Consider the following 20,952-nt stretch of genomic DNA (forward strand, 5'->3'; position numbering starts at 1 on the left):
AGTTTTGCTTTCCTACTCTGGCACTGAACAAGGAGTCCACTGCCACTCTTGGGGTGAAATCCCCATTACGCATTTTCTGCTTTACTGAACTCACATAATTTTTAGTCAAAAGGAGAGAATCACTGAGAACCTGAGAGCCCAGTTAGCAATTTTCCACCATGACCTTGGCTAAAGTTGTCAACTTCCGTTCCTACCAAAGATCCTTCAGTTCTTACCCCAAATGACAGCCTCAACATTTCTTGCTTACAAATAAACATTTTCTCTCAACAGACCTTTTTAATAATTTCATTCCTTGCCCACCTCACACAGCAAGCCCTCTTGATTTCTCTTTTTACTAAACACATAACTATCATGTAAATTCAGACTAAATCACTGAAAAAGCCTAACTAGGGACCTCCTAGCATCTTGTCTTGTCTCCACTCACATCCAAAGGACTATCATATCCCCCTAGTGCTGTGTAGACTGAAACAAATGACTGTCAGCAACTGGATCGGCTCCAATTCTCTCAACTAGTATATAAAGACCTTTGGAGTTGGACACTACATTATCTGCTGGAAATTCAGCATCTGCTACCCAACTACAAACTCTCTTCTCAATGACATTTGTCCGTCATTCATCCCCACTGCCACCAACACCACTCCTCTGCTGCTGCCAACACACACACACAAACATACCCATCCCTAATCCCATTTCCTATTTCTCTCAAAAAACAAAAGGGAAGCTCTGGCTCCTGAACCTGCCTGTCCCAGGACTATTGCTTACTCACGGCTAGGCCTTCTCCGGCTACCCCCTGTTCTCCATGAGCTCTTTCAACGATGAGACGAACGTGTAATCAATTATGTCTTACATTGTCCTCCTGCTATATAAGATTTACTGCACCACTTAAACATCACATCAGGTTCCTCCCTCCTTCCTTTCTTGTTCTGCTTTTGTCTTTTAATGTTCTCACACCATAGCTCGAGCAAGGTAGCCCTGAAGTCTCGGCAGCCCTCTTGCCTCAGCCTCCCAAGTGCTGGCATAATGTATATGAGCCACCATGCCCAGGTTCTCATAGGACAAGGACCATGTTTTTGATGACTCCAAAGTGCCTGACTCCGAACTGGGCAACTGCTAACTAACAATCTTTAGAAGAAAGACATCAATCTGTTTCTTTGCCTATGAAACAAGGCAGTGCTGAGGTGTGCTCTGAAGAGTCTCGGGGTGGGGGGGTACTTCAGGGGCCTCCTTTCGAGCATGAGAGAAGGCCAAAAGGGACCAGTGGGCCTGGTCACTGCTTCAACCTGGATGGTTTCCCTTTCCCAGTTCCTCAAACTGAATTCCAATACAATAGTATCATATTTTTTCCTTTTTTTAAAAAAAAAGATTTATTTATTTACTGTGTACACAGATCTCACTATAGATCGTTGTGAGCCACCATGTGGGTGCTGGGAATTGAACTCAGGACCTCTGGAAGAGCAGCCAGTGCTCTTAACCTCTGAGCCGTCTCTCCAGCCCCCCCCCCCCCATATTTTTTTTTCAAATGCACAGAGGAGAAAAAATACTTAAAAGAATGGTAAAAAATGATTGCCAAGCCAGAAATGTTACCTGGGACTTTCGGATCCGCAGGTCTGCTGAAGACCGGACCTCGTCTTCTTCGATATGCTTCTCCATGCCTGCAGTGAGAGGGTTAGTCTGGCATCACATTTGTCCTTCCTTCCACACAGCACCCTATTCCACACAGACCTCCTTACCCATCCTCACACATAAAGGCCATGGAGATGGACAACAGGGAGGTCCAACTACAAAAGGTCAGGGTCCCCTCCCATGAGCTGCACACTTGCTCTTTTTCTCCTATGCTGTTGTCAGGTCTCAGCGACACAACCAGCAGTTCAGTTCAGGCCATCAAGGGACTGAGACTCAAATCTCCGCCCTGCCACAGATTAGCTGGGTGGCAAGGGGGAAACCAGGAAACTCTTTCCACCATCTGTCCTCTTGTTTATAAAATGGAAAGGGCTGAGCACAGTTTGTATGAAATGCTTAGAACCAGGAGCGTCTCATATTTTATCAAAATTTGGAGTATTTGCACATGAACCATGGTGGGGGTGGCACACAGGAGTCATGTAGAGCTTAGAGATAATTTTGTACTGTGTTTTTCGTGCACTTGTGAGGCGTGGTGTGAAATTTTCTACTTACAGTGTCATGTGAATGCTCAGAAAGTTTCAGATTTTGGAACATTCTGATTTTGGAAATTTTGGATGAAGCATGCTCAACCTGAATCTCCTTAAAATACCCATGCGAACCGCTTAGCATTAGGGCAGTCATATGATCACCATTTTTAGAAGCTGTCTTCTTCTCCATACCCATTAAAATAACTGTTATAATTTACTGGAAAGGGGAGACATAATATGATTTCCTCTCTGACCAATACCACATACTGAACAATTACTTTGAACAGGAGTATGGATTGCAGATGTGGAACTAAGCAAGTGTTTGGGCATCATGCTGAATCTATGACGGTGGTTTACTGAACTGTGCTCCAAAACCAGGAAAGGAAGAAGGAGTAAGAAGATACATACAAAGAAATGTCTGCTGACTGAATGGCAGCCCCTGCACCTGTGTCCCTGCGGTTACCCCTCAAATGCACACAGGGGCTGGGGAAGCAGCAAGAGAGAACCAGGGGTGAGCTAAAGCAACCATAACAGTAGAGAAAAGCACATCTGCTCTCCCACTTCCCAACTTCAGTTCTGGGCATTTTCAACTGCGATGAGAATCCAAGGGGTGACAACTGACTAAGAGTACAGCAGGTCAGTCCAGGGACAGTGCCTAAGCCTCCAGTAAAAATAGGACAAGTGATATCTCTCCCTTTGGGATGATTGACAGTTGAGAGGTGAGCCCTGAGAGGCTGTATCTGGTTTTGGTAGAGACTGGCTTATTCCTGTGTTCCCTTCTTACTCTTCAGCTTGTTCCGGACGTTGTTGGCCCTTTTCTTGATCTCAGTCGTGAGCTGTTCAAGGTCATCTTTGGTTTCTGGGTAAACATAAGAGGCAGGCTCAGTTAGAAAAAAAAGAATGAACTGCTCTACAAGTGACATCAGTGAACAGACGAGGCAAAAAACTTTCTCAGACAGCGCTGCCACTGCAGTGTTCATCTCAATGTGCTTTCCAGAATCTACGACTTCAGTCAGAGTATTCTCAGACTAAGGAAATAGCACAGTGGCAGATCATGTGCTTAGCATGCACCAACCCCTGAGTATAATCCCTCACATCCAAATAAAACTATTAATTAACTAAATTAAAAGGCATTTTCTAGGCACCCCCTCCCAGACCTAAAGAACCAACTACCCCAGGGTTAAAGCCTAGGATTTGCTTTTAACAGTTCTCTTCAACCCAAGTCATGCTTTTAGAGGAATGAACTTGTTTAACATGTGAGCTCATTCTCAGTAGATAGGAGAGAACTCTATGGAAGTTCTGGGGAAAAGAAATTTCAACCAAAATCCATTATCTAAAATAAGGCAAATATTTATGATATAACTATGAGGTGCCCAGAGCTGTCCCAGCTGATGAATGGAGCGCTGTACTCATGGTGGGTATATGGAACAAAATTAACAATAACTACAACCATTCATTGCAGAACTATCCTTCAGTACCTCCACACTTAAAACCAAGTGAAAAAGGAAGGGACCAGAGAGAAGATAGAGATTCAGCCATCAAGGGGCTGGGCCTGGCAGGGAATGAGAAGGCGTACATCAGAAGTCTTGATAAGTAGCACAAGGTATGGTTTAAGTTCTGAGCAGGGTGAGGGATGGCTATGGAGAAACCTTAGCACAGCCTCAAGAGATCTGGAAGAGTCCCTAGGGGCAGAGATAGTGGAACTGAGTCTCAACAAACCTACAGGTGAGCAAACAGTAAAAGAGTTAGTTAGTTAGTTAGTTAGTTAGTTAGTTAGTTAGTTAGTTAGTTAAAATGAAAGACTACAGGCTAGCTAGGTAGCCAAGGAGACTAAGAACAGGAATCCCAAGGAGAAAGAATGATGTATAAAGAGCAGGAGGGAACAAGGCATGTTTAAGGAACAACCAGAGGTTAGCATGAGTAAAGTATCAGGGGCAGAGGTGACAGGTGAAATGGTGGAGAGAAAGGTGGAGAGAACATGAGGAGACAATTCCCATATGCTCCACTGAAGAGTTCCAGTTTTAACCCTCAGGAGAGAGGTGTGATATGTGATATCATGTGTACATTAGCATAAGAGAATGTTATGCTCCCAGAAGAGAGGAAAACAAGCCTGTCTCAGCCCTAATGCAAAGGACCAGTACAGCGACTCAACTCAGTCAGCACTCACTTGGCTCTGGAATCGGTGCAGAGAGAATGATACTGTAGAGTTTCTTAGCTTCCTCCACATGCTCTGAGATCTTGTCAATGTTGAGCCGAGTTTCCTCAATCTATAATCAGAAAGACAACAGCCTTCACCATCAACGAGTGAAACTATGTCCTCACCTAAAGGGAATGATTATCAGAGCTTCCTGCTCCAAACTGTCCACCTTCTGTGTTTGTAGAAGAATATGAAAAAAAAAAAAATTTCTTTAGCCACCCAAAGAGTGCCATCTTCACAGTCAAGTAAATTGGTCCATAAAGAACAGTCATTAAGATCCACACTCCTTGTATGGGTGGCACATGCCTGTAATCCCAGCACTCATGAAGGTGGAGGCAGGTGGATCTCTGTGAGTTCAAGGCCAGCCTTGTCTACAAAGTGAGTCCAGGACAGCCAAGGCTACACAGAGAAATTCTGTCTTGAAAAACAAAGGCCACACTCCTCCTCCCCTCCACACTCACCTTAAGGTAAGGTTCAGACCATAGACAAGAAGGTCAGGAAACCCATGGAGAATAACCAGGAAAGGTAACTGCAAACAGTATGAGAAAGATCCTTTGGCCCCAAAGTGAGAGGAGAAGAGAATGAAGGTGGGGCAGGGAGGAAGGAAAACAGTCAAAGACAACAGAGCAAACCTAGAGAATGAAAACCAGAGAAAAGAGTAAAAGAAGAGAAAGGAAGATGGAAAAGACAAGGGACAAGGGAAAGAAAGAGAGTAGGCAAGTCCATCTCAGAGGACCGTCAGGCCTCTCCTGGACACATGTTCTGGTGAACCAAATCTTATAAGCCAACCAACACTGATCGGAACCCAGATTTACAGCCTTGGACCATTTCTGTACATTTTAAGGCTCCTGACTGAGCAGGTGTTGTGCCATAAAGCATTTAGTTTGTGACAGAACCCCATCACAGGATGCTGCTGCTCCCTCCACCAGCACCAGCTGCCTCGGCACCATGGCCCCTGAAGCAGATCATAGTGAGGGCCACTGAGAAGAGACCTCAGCACCCAATGTGCCTGCCTGCCTCCTCCCAAAATGAAGAGAGCAGCAGCATTGTGATGGTTAACCAAAAGGAACTTTGTCATTGGCATAATACAGTTTTAACATCTGGAATGCAGATTTGAAACACAGGTGCCCCTTTTCTCCAATGGATGGGTCACCTCCTTTTTAAAACCTAATTACAGTGCTCTAGAAAATAGCAAAGGTCAAGCTGGACCTTTCTATCCTTCACATCAGCACTTTTGCCACTAAAAAGGATTTTTTTCCCCTCTTTATATGTTGGCTTCGATGTACCATAGTTTGATAGTAGGATCACTATTTAAAGATGTAAAATAAAGTATTAATGTAATCATATCAGAGTATAAATAAACATATGTATAACTACTCAAATATTTATGTAGCATTTTAATAGTTGACAAAATACCAGTTAAGGGTATATTATTATTCAGATTAGAAAACTAAAGTTTAATAAGTCACGGATCCCAACAGGTGTAATCACGTTATTGCCTGCAAATACTGGTGGTCTCTAATCCAACCTCCCCTGCCCTTCCCCTTTCTCTCTTCTAAACACTGGCTCTTGTGGCTAGAACTGGGGAGAATCCTGATCCACAGGGAGCTGCTAAGTCTACAGCACCTCAAGTTCCGAGTTAGTATAGGCATTTGAACACTGAGAGTTAGGTCCAGGGCATCCTGCCTTCAGCTTCCCTTCCGGATGTCCCAAGTCCAGGAGCAAATTTCATGCCACCCTACTAATCACAACTGCTCTCCTCCCTCTGTCCTCATCAATCTCTCCATTTGGAGGCCTTTGGGGGATCTGATTAAACATCACTTCAATCCATTTGCCAAACAATCACGAGACCCTTTGGAACTTCAGCGTGAGCAATAAGAGCTTTTCTCTCCTGAGCTTTGTGTCAGTTTTTTCTTGGAAGTGTTCGTCTTCCTGAAGGATGGATTTCTGAGTATTTCTTGGTAACAGCTACATGAGATTTCCTTTTGTGCATTTGACAGATCATCAGACAAATCATCTGATGAAGCCGTGTAAGGACTGAGAAGTACTTAATCTTAAAAGCGTAAAGTACTATCTGTACATGTGCCCCACATTATCATATATGTAGACGATGCCTGGCCCTTTTCAGTACTTCTGTGAGGTCACCATCACTATCTCCTTTCACACAAAAGAACTGAGGCAGAGGCTTCAAGCCCATCTTCAAACAAGAGGATACTGAGGTTGGAACCAAGCATCTGTTAGATACCAAACCCTGTCTTCTAAACCAGGCAAGGACCAGAGCAGAAGACTCCTTCTCTGCTAAGCTCACGAGTAGTCACCCTACATCAGGGTGATATACATGTCCAACCTAAATTCTGTAAGATTGGTTCTGACAGGCCAGGCGTAGCTGCACATGCCTGCAGACCCAGCACTGATGGGCAAAGACCAGTGGCTGATGAAAGCACTGGCCAGCAAGAGTAGCCAAAACTGCGAGCTTTTGGTTCAGTGAGAGAGAGCCCCTGTCTCAGAATAGTAAGCAAAGAATGATGGAGGACAACACTCACATCCTGATCCGACTTATCATGCATGTTCATGGGTAAACACGTCTGCACACGTGTATACACCACATGCATGTGCACACACAGAGACAGAGAGAGAGAATGAGAGAAACTGACTCGTTTCAGTGGCATTTCATGGCGATGTGCCTTACTTCTCTGTCTGACCACAACTCCCTATCAGGAGCTTTTTGTAGAGTTAACAGAAGCTGATAGAATAAGCCAGCCCAAATGTGGGGTTTTCAGTTTACCCCTGAATTCCAGGGTAATGCATCCCCACTGCCTTTTTTACTTTATATTGATTTTCAGAATATTTACCAATGATCTGTCAGCAATATGAGACTCTAGCAAATACAATTTAAAGAAAAAAAAAGTAGCAAACAGAAAAGGTTCAGGGTTCAGCTCCACCTCTTAGCAATTTTATGACCTTGAACAAGCTTATACTGTATCAAGAACAAAATGAATGTTAGATGGTAACAGTAAACACAAATAGCAATAATAACCACTCAATTATTATATGCCAGGCACTAGGCTGCACCTTTACATGCATGTCTCATTTAATCCTACAGCAATGCTAGTGTCCTCAGCAACCATTCACAGAAATCTAGGGAAATCTGGTCACCCACTGTGGGTGCTTCCAATTAAAATGACCACATCATACTAACCAGGATCATCTAACTGAAAGGAAGAAGTTGGTTTTTTGTCTTTTTCCATTTCCATGAATATATGTGTGTTATGTGTACATGTGTTTGCATGTTTATGAGCACATATGGGCACAAATGCACATGTGTAAACATGTGTGGGTGCCTGAGGTTATGTTGGGGATCATCCTCAATCCCTGGTATGCCTTATCCATTGAGGCAGGGTCACTCCGTCATACCCAGTGTTCATGGACATGGCTGCTTGCTCTAAGAATGCCCTAGCTCTGTCCTCTGAGGCTGAAATAATGCCTACTTGGCATTTACATTGGTTCTGGGGATCTGAGCTGTGGTCTTCACACTTGCGTGGCAAGTGCTTTAATCACGGAGCCATCTCCCCAGAGCAGGTGATAGTTATTTTGAAGGCATCAGCGGTCTCTTTCCCTGGACCTAATTCTCCAGTGGAATCTGATTAGGCAACAGAAAACAGAGAGATTCCTGGCAGACTGGCTGGGTGAGGTGAAAGATAAAACATTTGCCTATTCTGCTTAAGAATTAGTCTCTGCCAAGACTTCATCCACCAACTGATGGGAGCAGATGCAGAGTCCCAGAGCCAAGTATTAGGCTGAGCTTGGGGAGTGCTGTGCAGGAGGGGAAGGAATTATGGGGAAAGGGGAGGGGAGGACAGAAGTCAGAGATACACCTCATGGCCACAGAATCAACTGACAGGGACTCATGAGAACTTGAGAGATACGGAACCTGTAGGCATCTGAGCTAGGTCCTCTGCATATGCTAAGGCTGAGTAGCTTGTTGTTCTTGCGGCAATCCTAACAGTGGGAGTGGGGCTGTCCCTGGGTTCTCTGTCTACTTGTGGACGCTTTTCCTCCTACTGGGTGGCCTGGTCCAGCCTTGATGTGATGGTAGGTGCCTGGTCTTACTGTAGTTATGCTGTGGTTGGTTGGTATCCCTGGGAAGCCTGCTCTTTTCTGAGGGGAGGAAGGGGAGCAGGGATATGGAGAAAAAGGGAGGGAGCAGAGAGGCTGCAGGGAAGGGAGGAAGGGAAAACTGTGGTCAGGATGCAATATATGGGAGAAGAATAAAAAATAAATAAGTAAAATTGAATAAAAATTTTAAAAGAATTATTCTCTGTCTCTATTAAACTTCCAAGTCCCTAAAGAGTTTTTATCAAGATTTAGATTAGTGTTTCAGCTTTTCATGAATGAGAAGAATGACCTCAGAGTTCTTGCTGGCCAATAAAAACAAGTTTTCTGAGGCAATATTCTCAAATCAACTAAGCTGAAATACTGATCTTCCCCAATCAGAATGTCAATCATAAGAACAAACACGGGGGTTAAGGGACTGCGCTGTGGATGGGAATGTAAATTAGTACAGCCACTATGAAAATCAGCGTGGAGGTCCCTCAGAAAGCTAAACACAGAACTGTATGTGATCCTGCTGCTCCACCCCTACAGACACACCTGAGGGAAATGACGTCAGCATGCAAGAGATACCTCACACCCATGTTTACTGTGGCAATACTCACAATGACCAAGATAGAGAATCAGCCCAAGTATGTCAACTGATAAATGGATTTTAAAATGTGCACATATTAGAATGATATTGAGCCATAAAAAATAAAATATTGTCATTTGTGTGAAAATGGATGGATGACCTAGAGGTTAAGTGTGGAAAAAATCATGTTAAAGCAGTCTCAGAGAGTCAACAAGGCATGTTTTCTCTCATATGGAATTTATACACACACACAAAATGAAAGGTGAGTCACTATTATTCACTGTAAATATCTGTTTAATGAATATATGACCACAAGTAACTTCAAGAAATAAGCATGCTTGAGGCTGAGGTCTAGTTGGTAGACCATTAGAAGAGGTCCAAAGTAAAAAGCAAGGGCACAGTAGGGTAGGTGGCTTCAAAGAGAGCACAGTATTCACATATATGACAGATAAATCTGATAACCTGTATAATACATACATTTTATAATTTATTTTATTTGCGTTGGTATTCTGCCTGTAAGTATGTCTGTAACAGGGTGTCAGATTTTCTGGAACTGGAGTCACAAACAATAGTGAACTGCCCTATGGTTCCTGGGAATTGAACCAAGGACCTCTGGAAGATCAGCCAGTGCTCTTAACCTCTGAGCCATCGCTCCAGCTCAATATATACATTTTTAATGTGGTTCCCAGCAACAAAGAGCAAAGTGCAGAAAATAAAGTGGGAGAAATAGGTCAGAACCAAACTGTCAAATAACTAACCAAGACTTCCTGCCTCACTTTTGGAAGAGCCTGACATCAGAATCTGACAGCTTGCCTACTTTCTTCTAATTCAAATACCTTACAGAAAGAGTTAAGAAGTTCTCAACCTCCTGGACTTGATCCGAATGCCTGGATTTCCAAATTATAATCACTTTGAAAGGTCCTAGGTTCTAACAAAACTTAAGCCCAAACAGCAAATCCCTGTGCTTCACGATAAGTCCCTCTGTAGCATCTACTGCTTCATCAACACACTCCCTTCCCCAACCCACCCCATCCTGGCTCTGGAGAGCTTTTCGTGTACTCTGTAGATACGATTCAGACCGCTTCAGATTCGGGGACTGAGTTTCTCATCTCGGGCTACTTGATAGACTTCATGCAGGGTCTACTTGATAGACCCAAACATGCAGGGTCACCCGTAAAGGTCTTTTAACAGATGTAAGTTCAAGAAATAGGTGGGTTTGAGGCTGTGGGAAATGGTCCAGTTGGTAAAGCATTTGTCTTGTAAACTTAAAAGGCTGAATTCAATCCCCAGAACCCAGATAAAAACACAAGGTATAGAGGCATGTCTGTCATCCCAGCACTGGGAGGCAAGGACAGGTGGATCCCTGACGAGCCAGCTTAGCCTAACTGGTGAGCCCTGTGCCAGTGAGGCCATATTGCAAAAGAGGTGAATGTTCCTGAGGCTGACACCTGCGGTTGCCTTCCAGTCCAGCCCCCCACACACACATGCACACTTGTGCACATGCTTATACACACCTCTGCGAGAGAGAAAGATGTTTCCTAACCACAGCTAAACAGTCTCATCCCTATAATGAACTAGATGTTGTGCCTCACGAATGCATACATTGATTCTTAATGTAAAGGTATTTGAATGAGGCTTTTGTAGGTTAGTAGGCCATGAAGGTGGATCCCTCGTGAATGGGATTAGCTGTCTTTGCGAACACTTTGGGAGGCTACGGGAAGCTGAAATACACTGTAATCTAGAAGGAACAGCCCAGCAGAATCCAATAGTGCTAGTACCAGAGCTCAAACTTTTGGGCTCAAGAATCACAGCAAGTAAGTTCTATCATCTACAGGCCATCCAGACCCTGTACTTTGTGACAGCAGCCCAAACTAAGCCCAAAGAAAGCTTCAATGGTGCATTTTCCAAAGTGCAGTCACTAAGCCTTGTTAATAAAAGTTCCATGTCAGGTCTGTGAAGAGCTAAATGCTGAGTAAGTCTAGTAAAGCAAGTTTCTTCACTGTGGGACTTCCTGGAGCCTTTAGGAAGATTATATGCATTCTAAGTTTCTGAGAGAGGGTCAGCAAGATGGCTCAGTGGATAAAGACATTTCCATCATCCAAGTTAGATGCCTAGGACCCATATGGCCAGAGAGAAGGCATTCACTGTAGAGGAATTTTAATTCAAAACATGGCTGCTCTGGCAAGAGATCACATCCAAAGACTTTCTGGGTCTGTATGATCTGGCTAGACTATAAACACATCTTTAATCCAAGAAACAGAGGCAAGCAGATCTGAGTTCAAGGCCAGCCTAGTATAGAGCAAGTTTCTGGCAAAGAAAAGCTTAGGCCCAGATATGGTGGTACAAGACTTTAATCCCAAACAATGAAGGTAAAGTTCGTTTGTAGAAGGAAGTACTCATGTTTTGAAAGTGATGTCTAATTGAGTGGCAGAAAATGTGACAAATCAGAGAAGATTTGACAGACTACGACACACCCAACTCTCACAAAAAGAGAGGAAAGGGAAGCTACTTAAGGGGCATTGCAGAGAGAGAAAAAGGCAGTTTTCCTGGGGCAGTAATAGAGAGAAGGGTTTCAGAGAAAGAATATAGGTGAAGACAGAATGAGTCAGAAAATGAGAAGGAGCCAGAAGACTAGAAGAGATTGTTGGAGTTAGTGTGAGGCCAAGTAGAGCAATTCAGAGGCCAAGAGAGAAGCCAGATTGAATAAGTCAGCTGGGAGAGGAGTTTGAGCCAGAACAGCTGAGTTGAACCAGACAGCTATGAGCTCAGAAAGAACAAGAAAAGGTGAGCTTAATAAGTAGTGAGTCTCAGAGGCTGAAAACATTCTAGGGCCTACATTAGGAGGCTACTGTACAGAGGCTAGAATCTTCCAGGACTAAGCCTAGGTTAACTGATGGAGGCAAAAATCCTCCGAAACAACACTAAAAACAGCTGAGTAAAAGATCCTTTTACAACTCACTCTCTTTGTGACCCTTCTTACAAAGGCTGTTCAAGGCCACGTGTCCAGTACCAGCTAGGAAAACAGACTCTAACCTTTACTCACAGACCAAAGCCCAGCATCTTCCTACCTTGCACGGAATATTGTCTCTTAGGAATCCTCCTATGGAACAGGAGAAGAGGGAGAACACATGTACTAGAGAAGATCCCTCATCATAAAGAAGATGTTCTTTAGCACATGTGAGTCTCCAAGGCAAGACTGTAGTGACAGGGACACTACATCTCACATCAACTCAAGCCCACCTCCACCACTGAACAAGAGTATTGTCTTCCACTGTGCTTAAGTAGAACAACACAGGTGCTGTCTGACATCACTGAGTCCTTGACTGAAAGGTCATACCCACCCTCAAGCAGAGCTGGGAGCTGTGTAGGCTGACAGCAACTTTCCCGTCAGGCCAACACACACTCAGCTTACCTCTTCAACCCAGCTCTTAATCTAGCAGATGAGCAGGCACAAACTATCAAGCTCCAGTCCACTCCATTCAGGGGAACTGTGGAGGACCACTTCTCCACACCCACGATCCAGATGGTGGGAGACCCCTGAATTCCCCCTCAAAAGAAAATAATGTCTCTTCTCTCTTTCCAGGGAAATTAAAAGATACAGTAGAGACAGAAACTCAGTGGCAATAAGACTGAGGAGGAGGGGTGTTAAGAACAACGCACTGAGTACATACATGCCTAGTAATATTCTGGATGGTTTATGAGTATAATCAGACCCAATCGATATAACCCTATGGGGAATCATTATCCAGCTGACCCCAATTTACAGAGGAGGAAAACAAGGCTCAGCAGGTTAAGAAACATCCACAAAATCGGCCGCGGTCAGAAGCAGTCTGAGATCTGAACCCAAGCCCGTCCACTCCGGTCCAAAGGCAGCACTTCTGTTCTTTATACTATCCCGCCTCCCGATGCTTGCACCACTCAGCATTGCTATAGCTCAACCTGAAGGCCTTCCTGCACAAGAACACGTGACTACAGAGGCACACGTGGCCCTGTAATAAACGGCCCAGTAGAATCTTGTTTTCTCTGTCGACACTAGAATTAAAGCAATTAGAAAAATTTTTAAGATACGACAAATTTGACTGGTATGAATCAAAGGCTTAAAGAAGCAATAGTTTTGATTTTATGCCTAGCTGTGACTCCCTGGTTATATAATTTTAAATAAGAAAGGACATCTTTAAAATGCTCAACTACATGCAATTTACCCTCTTCTGACTTTTTTTTTAAATCATTTATTCTTTATTTTACTTTGTGAACGGGTATTTTGTCTGCATGTATATGTGTACCATGTGCGTGCCTGGTGTCCACAGGGGCAAGAAGAGGGCATTAGATCCCTGGCGTTAGAATTACAGATGGTGTGACTCATCGTGTGTATGCTGGGAATCAAACCTGGCTCCTCTAAAAGAACAGCAAGTGCTCTTTAACCATTGTGCCATCTCTGCGGCCTCTTTCCGCTGACTTCCTTAATAGGATGTAAATTCTAGCTACTCCCAAAAGCTGAAAACAGAATCTCCCTGGAACAACTCTGCCTGCCCATCTGTTCCTTTGCCAGCATTAAAACATCTAAGGTGGGTTTTGTTTGGTTTTGTTTTGTTTCATTTTTACTAAGGAAACTGTGTTTCCTCATACACATTCAGAAGAAAACACCAGAAGGCTGCCCACCTCAGAAAAGAACTCATCCATGAAGGCTGTGTTGTCGATAGCAATCTCAACCTCGTCGGTGTCATCATCCTGTGTCAGCTGCTTCTGCAAGAGAACAAAACAGGCCAGGGTGAGAATAAAACCACCATAAACAGCCACTGTAATTGAAGGAGTTATATTTAGGCATACATATACATGTGTCTAATGATGTCATTGTATGACATCATTTTATAATTATATATATAATTATATGTGTATAAATATATAATTTTCTTTAAAATGAATAAAAATTCAATATTATAATACTCTGGAGTTGTCTGTAATTAAATTCAAGCTCTACCACCTGCTGATTTTGTGCAAGGGAAGAAGGAGGAAAGAAACAAGTTACTACTCAGTTTGTTGGGCCTGGGGTTCCTTTACTGTCAGAAGCAAATAGCACTACTTCATAGAATTTGTTAACAAAAAATAGATAATCTGGGAGGTGGTGACACACACCTTTAATCCCAAGCACAAACACTTGGGAGGCAGAGGCAGACAGATCTCTGAGGCCAGGTTCTGGGACAGCCAGGGCTACCCAAGAAACCCTATTCAAAAATAAATAAATTATTAAAAAAGAAAGAAATGATATAATGAAGATAAGCATTTGTGCACAGGATCTAGTACACCGCATACTCCGTGTTAGGGCCTGGGTTGTGGTTGTTCATCTGTCTTGTTTTGCTTTGTTTTATACTGCGGGCGGAAACCTAAGCCTTCACATGCATTGGGAAAGCGCTGTCACTGAGCTCCACAAACACTCCAGTCTCATTGCTGTCGGCGGTGGCGTTTCTTTAACTCACTCTAGTTGAAGAGCCTAAAACTTACAGAGATTTAGCAATAGGCAGACTCTAACCCACCCACACTGTTTAAACACTCTCCAGGCAGTTCCTTCCAAGCATGAGTCATTGATCCTCACAGCTGGAGTGAAGATCTTCCTGTTCAGAAACTACTTATTGCAAAGAAAACCACGTTGCTCCCTGTCCACAGCCCACATTTATCAGGAAAAGAAAGTTCTTTCCCAGGCCCCCAGCAACTCAGAGAGTGCAAGCCTCCTCAACTTCATTCACCTTCCTCCTCAGAATTACAACATGGCCCTCTGGAGGAAGTGACTCCATTCTCACCCAGCAACAAGGGCCTGAGCTGTTTGCACATTCTTCCTGATTGCTCCCTCCCAGACAAGGGCTATACAGGGCACTGTTAACTTCCCAGAACACAGAATACCGGCCTTTGAGAGTGAAGGTGTGGCAGGGGCAGCCCTACGCCTGCTTCATCATGCCCTTCAATGGCTTACAGTCTTCTACATTCAGCTGCTTCACCCTCGAAGGTTCAGAGCTCCACAAGCAATGAAAATGGCCAGGCCTCACATCACCTGTTACCATCCCCATAAATCCATAGGGATTCTCATAGAAATCTGCAACCACCCGGAAAATCTCTATAAGGGTTCTCCCAGCATCTCATTTTCTGTCTGGTCTGGAATCGTCAGCATCGCCAGCTTACTGGCTACATTCAAGAGAGTTGAGTCTGAGGATCTTCCCATTCGTTCTGTAACTATCTCCTAAAAAAAAAATCAACTAATTATGTCCTCCTAACACTGATGGTCAGATAATGACAGCTTATCTCCTAGTACCAAAATCCCTCTGCCCAAAAGAACACACTTTTAAAATCCAGCCTCATCACACTTCTCACTCAGTGAATTCTTGAGATCAGCCACTTGAAATTCCTTGCATTTCCTAGACACATCATTCCTTTATAAGTAACGTCTTTATTTCCATACTGCTACACACACAAGAATTCTAACAAAAAGTTATCTCTCCAACTACCAAAATCTTATTCAGCTTTAAAAGTCACTTCAGACTGCCTGACACCTATCCCTCCTGTGCAAAATTTCAAACTTCCCTTAAGCTCCTGCCACTCTGTAAAGACCTTCCTTGGCAACCACCTTGGCCTACTGTCATTTGCCCCTTAACTCATCGCTCTGTACCCAGTGACTCCGGGAGGATCAGAGTTATCACGTGCACCTTTTAGAATACACTCACTGGTTTATCTGCCTGCCAGTCCAGGGTACCCTCTGTGGAATGCTCTTTCACCTGAGAGAACCAGTCCTGACCCCTCCCCCGCAAAAAAAAAGTCATCAGTCCCAAGAACTAGGCTGTAGGTCACCAATTCCAGGAACAACACCATAAAATTTCCTACCCAAGGAACAGACTGAGGATACCCACAGAATGGGAAAGTATCTTATCTTGGAGGGAAGGGGGCATCTATGCAGGCACCAACCCTGTAGTAGAATATTCATGGCACAGAAAATACCTAACATTCCTGAGGTCTATAGATAGCTCCCTCAATGTTAGTTACGTTCGTTAGCCAATCACTTTGTAGCAAGCTTGCCCTTGCTGAATGTCACCCAATAGTGTAACTGCTAAGCTAGAAATCCCTGGTCCTTGTTCAGACCCCAATAAACACCCTGCAGAGCAGGTGCAGCTGCTGGGGCCCTCTCCTCTCTGATCCACTGCGTGGAGAGGCAGAGCTTAAGCCCAAATAAAGCTCTTTGCTCTTGCATATGTAGTTTGGCTCTTGGTGGTCTTTGGGGACCCTAATATCTGGGCATGACACACCCTTCCCACCTGATTTTGGGAAGGCCAAAAGATCACTCAAGGTCCCTGAAGAATCTGAGTTGTGAGAAGAGCCTAAAGGGAATGAAGCCTAGAGAACCCCAGAAAGCTGCCCTCTTTCCTTTCCTAAGTCCCACTTCACTTGGCTGCTGGCAGATTCTGCAGATCTCCCATTGTATTCTTTCAGTTAGCTCAATGGTTCTTTTGTTCTTTTAGCCAAAAATCACCCTTATCACCTGCAATTAAAGTACCACGCCATACCTGTTATAATGCTTTAAATAAGAATGGCCACCACAGGCTTATACATTGGAATGCTTAGACAACAGGAAGTGCACTATTTCAAAGAATTATAAGGATTAGGAGGTGCGGCCTTGTTGGAGGAAGTATGCCAATAGGTGTGGGCTTTGAGATTTCAAAGCCCAAGCCAGGCCCAGTCAATCTATCTCCATCTGTCTCTCCCTTCCCTGTCTTCTCTCTCTCTCTCTCTCTCTCTCTCTCTCTCCCCACCCACTCTCTCTCTGCCTACAGACCAGGATATAGAACTTCCAGCTACTTCTCCAGCACCATGTCTGCCTGTGTGCCACCATGTTCCCCGCCATGATGATAATAAACTAACCTCTGAAACTGTAAGCAAGCCCACAATTAAAATGTTTTTGGTTTTGTTTTTTTATGAGTTGCCTTGGTCATGATGTCTCTTCATAGAAATAGAACAGTGACAAAGACAAGTTATTTATTCTATATTTCCCAACAGAAAACTAATCACTTCTAGCAGAATATAGACCTGGCATTCACAGTGACCTGCATACTCAATTCACATATCAGTTTTCAAACTTTGAGACAAAATGTTCCAATCCTCAAGCATTCTCAACATCCAAGCCTCTCAGAAGCCTCTACAGGATCTTCTCTCCAGGGAAGACACCTGGGCTATTTCCTAGAACACACAAAGCCATTCTTCCTCTAGGAAGTTAGTAAGCTTTTGTCAAGAACGTCCTTTCTGTTTTGGTTTGGTTCTGGTTTTTCCAGTCAGGGCTTCTCTGTGTAGCGTTGGCTGTCCTGGACTCACTTTGTAGACCAGACTGGCCTCAAACTCAAAGAGATCCGACTGCCTCTGCCTCCCGAGTGCTGGGATTGCAGGTGTACACCACCATGGCCGGCAAGAATGTCCTCTTTTTAAAGGATTAACTTATTAAACTGTTTTATGTTCACAAGTGTTTTGCTTGCATGTATACCTGTGTACCACTTGCATATAGATTCTAAGAACATCAAAAGAGGCTAATGTATTCACTGGTATTGGAGTTACAGACAGCTGTGAGCCACCACGAGGGTGCTCAGAATGAAACCAGGGTGCTCTGCAAGACCAGCGCATGATCTTACCTGCTGAGCCATCCCTCCAGCCCCACGAATGTTCTTTCCTAGGAGGTGGTCTAGACACTCTGATACACAATACAAAAACACCTACGTGATGTCAATTCAGTGTGCAAACTGGCATACCTGCTAAAGAAGTAGGAAGAAGCTACTTCTAGATCAAGAGAATAGACCAAGGGAAGCTCCCGGAAGCTAGGGACAACTCTGGATTGGAACGCAAGAAGCAGATATCCAGTGATTATCATAAGATGAGGCAATAGGAGTAGACAATGCACAGGGGTTGTCCAACGTCCAGAATGGCTCTTGGCTTCCCGCAGGCTTCCGCCAAGTGTCCTGGTCCACTTTTAGTGAGAGAGTGGACTAGGAAAAGAGAAAGAATCATGTGGAGACCTACAAGCTCAGTCTACTACCACTCTAGCTGTGAGACCTCAATCAAGCACCACACTTGTCTGGTTGTTTTAACCCATTGTTGGTACCAGCACCACAAACTTTATTACTTCTGTGAGAAATGAAGACATCACATATAGAAACCTTTTAGCACAACACCTAACTCCCCGACACCAGCACCTGCCAGGTGTCAAGTTCCCCATCAACTGGCATTAGAGATGTAGGCACAGAAAAGCAGAATCCATGAGGAGGGGACCCTCCCCTTTTCCTAATAGCTGCATCTGTAAGACAGTTCTGTGCGTGCAACACGTGCCAGGGTGACAACGTGGCCCTATCACGCTAGTCACTGAACCCTAAGCATGTGGTTTCACATCTCGGAGCCTCTATTTCCTCACCTACAAAACCAAAAACATCCCACAGAACCTTGCATGAGAAGCAGGCTCTGTACATTGCAACAGCCCCCTCAACCACTTGATCTCTTTTCCAATCCAGTTACCTCCCCAGCTCCTAATATACGATATTATATATTGTATATTAGGATATATGTATATATCGTATAGGATGCGTATATATCCTAATATACGTATATATCATATATTAGGATATACGTGCTAGGCAAAGTCAAAGGTCTCCTTTTAAAAACCCTTTAGAAGATGACTATGCCTATGTCTTAGAATCACAGTCTCCCTGCTTGGCACCCAGCACTTCCTGTCCCCACCAACCTGCTCCTACATCGTCTCCTCATGTCATGTTTATTCCTGTTCCTGGGCCTTCTACTGGCACTCCACCCTTCATTCCCTCCCAAATATTCATAATTAGGAGACCCCCACCTCTCTATGTTCTACTTTCAAAGCCTAGCTTTGGTCATTTTCCCCACAAAGTTTTCCCTACCTCATTTTTTTTTCTAATAATTTTGGGATCTGCAATCTCTAATATTAAGCTCAATTTTAAGCAACTAGAGGTAAAGAAAATCGTATCTCCTAAATCTCAGGGCACATGAGGACATAAAAAGTACGCAGGAGTCAGCTGACTGAATTTATCTATCACATTCTATGTAGCCACAGGCCTACTAGCTCTGCCAAAATTTATTTCCAAGTCTGACAGGAACAAGGAAAACTGAAAGGTCCACCTCCTCTCCCTGATCCTTCCCTGTTAAAACTTAACAAATACACAGGGATCAATGCACGCGTATAGTCTGCATGACTGTTGTGAGGATTACATTAGGCAATGTTTTCAAGTTTCAGTTTATATACATACATACATACTCTCCATGAAGCACTGTATATAAAAGCTACTTCTAACAGCGTTACCCTTGGTCTAAATGTCATTAAGATAAAACAGGACTTTTGGAGCTGAATGAAACCTTAAGGGTGCCTGACACTAATGGGTTCTGGAAGTCCATCTTCTCAGGCAGAGTTCTTCCCATGTATAGCCTCTAAGTACATAAAATAACAACATTTAACCCCCATCAGAAAATGCAAGCAAAAGGTCACAGTCACGTGACCCCTGACATCACTGGACCCAGGATGATCCTCTAGCTTCTCTACAATGTATCCCAGGAAGGGGGCGGGGCTCCTTCTGATCCAAGTGGCTACAGTAGTAAATCCAGGTTCCTCAGGGAGCACCACCCCCCAGAAGGGAGGGGATAGGGAGGGCAAGGAAAACACACTCTGTCCTTTATTCTCAGGCCACATGACTGAGTTTAACATCAGCATCAGTATCAGAATCAACAGCCCCTGAAAGTTCAGCAATGGGGGAAAAAAAGAATGGGCAGGAGAACCACAAGCCTAGCCACCTGCTTCCTCACGCTGCCTTTCCTGTGGGGAGATGAAAGATACCACCAACGACTCGGGGAACAGCAAGCTGCCCAAAGATTTATCTCCCTTCCTCAAGCCTCCAAATTTCAAAGAGGAGCCCAGAATGCAACCTCAGGCAACTTAACCTGTAATTCTTCAAACTGCCTTTTTCTTAGAGGCCTTCTCTACCATCCTCTGTCTGACCACAGTCTCTATATGAACTTCTATATACTAAATAAATGTATTTGTCACCTATAGCCACTACTAGGTACTTGGTGGCTATAACACCCTTACTACTTTTTGCACATCGTGTCAACAAATCCCCAGCTGGATGCTGTAGCTAAGAAACTAGAGGTCAGAAGTAGTCAGGTCTTACAGCTGCTGATGCACAGAGCCACAGCTTGGGCATGGGGCCTCTGTCCTAAGCCCTTCTTACTGCTGTGCTCCATGCTCAAAAGCTACCACCAGCAGCAGCCCAAAACATGAAATTGGCAGCCCAGGCATGCAGAAAGCAAGCATGCAGAAAGCAACCTAGGCTGAGAGAATGGAGCTATAGATCTTGGTCACAATACACGTCTCTGGGAAATACGTAGGATGCCCCAAATGTGCCTCAGAAACCACCCAGCATAGTCAAAGGAGGGAAGCCCAGCAGGTGGGCTCCAGGGCCCCACATCCCTTTTCATGTGCAGGAGCTTTTCCTTCACCGGGACTCTGGAGAGATATAGAGAGGGAAGAAGATGGAAAGCCACTAAAGTAGACAGTGGCTAAGAAGCTAGGAAGAGAGATGAATCAATAGAGGAGAAGAGACAGATATCTGGTCACCATCATCCCCCTTAGAGGGCTAGCAAAGAACTATAGCTTGTGGAAGGAGCCCTCCTGCCAAGCACAGGAAAGCACAATTTTTTTCTGTCTTTTCACCCCTGGTTGAAACAGTTATTGGCTCCAGGCAAAGACTCTTTATAAACCCAGTTTTCTCCTGACCCATCTCAGAGGGACGATGACATACATCCCCTTTTCCTTATTCTTGCTACCCATTCCTCTAAAGCTGCCTCCTTTAAGACCGAGGTCTGTGGCCTCCCAAAGACAGAACCCA

At 44.2% G+C, this 20,952-nt stretch overlaps 1 protein-coding gene across 6 annotated transcripts in view; it reads right to left on the reverse strand.

The window, feature by feature from the left end:
- The window catches only part of Stx3 (syntaxin 3), a 41,341-nt gene that overhangs the window by 10,215 nt on the left and 10,174 nt on the right, over positions 1-20,952 (reverse strand). For all 6 annotated transcript variants that reach the window (XM_060386863.1, XM_021662093.2, XM_060386851.1 and 3 more), the window contains exons 2-5: positions 13,688-13,771; positions 4,315-4,414; positions 2,932-3,006; positions 1,585-1,652 (exon numbers count right to left, since the gene is read on the reverse strand). In XM_060386863.1, the coding sequence (XP_060242846.1) occupies positions 1,585-1,652; positions 2,932-3,006; positions 4,315-4,414; positions 13,688-13,771 (327 nt within the window). The remainder of the gene's footprint in view (positions 1-1,584; positions 1,653-2,931; positions 3,007-4,314; positions 4,415-13,687; positions 13,772-20,952) is intronic.

This window comes from Meriones unguiculatus, chromosome 1, assembly GCF_030254825.1.
Source record: "Meriones unguiculatus strain TT.TT164.6M chromosome 1, Bangor_MerUng_6.1, whole genome shotgun sequence".
In the NCBI taxonomy this organism is placed as follows: domain Eukaryota; kingdom Metazoa; phylum Chordata; class Mammalia; order Rodentia; family Muridae; genus Meriones; species Meriones unguiculatus.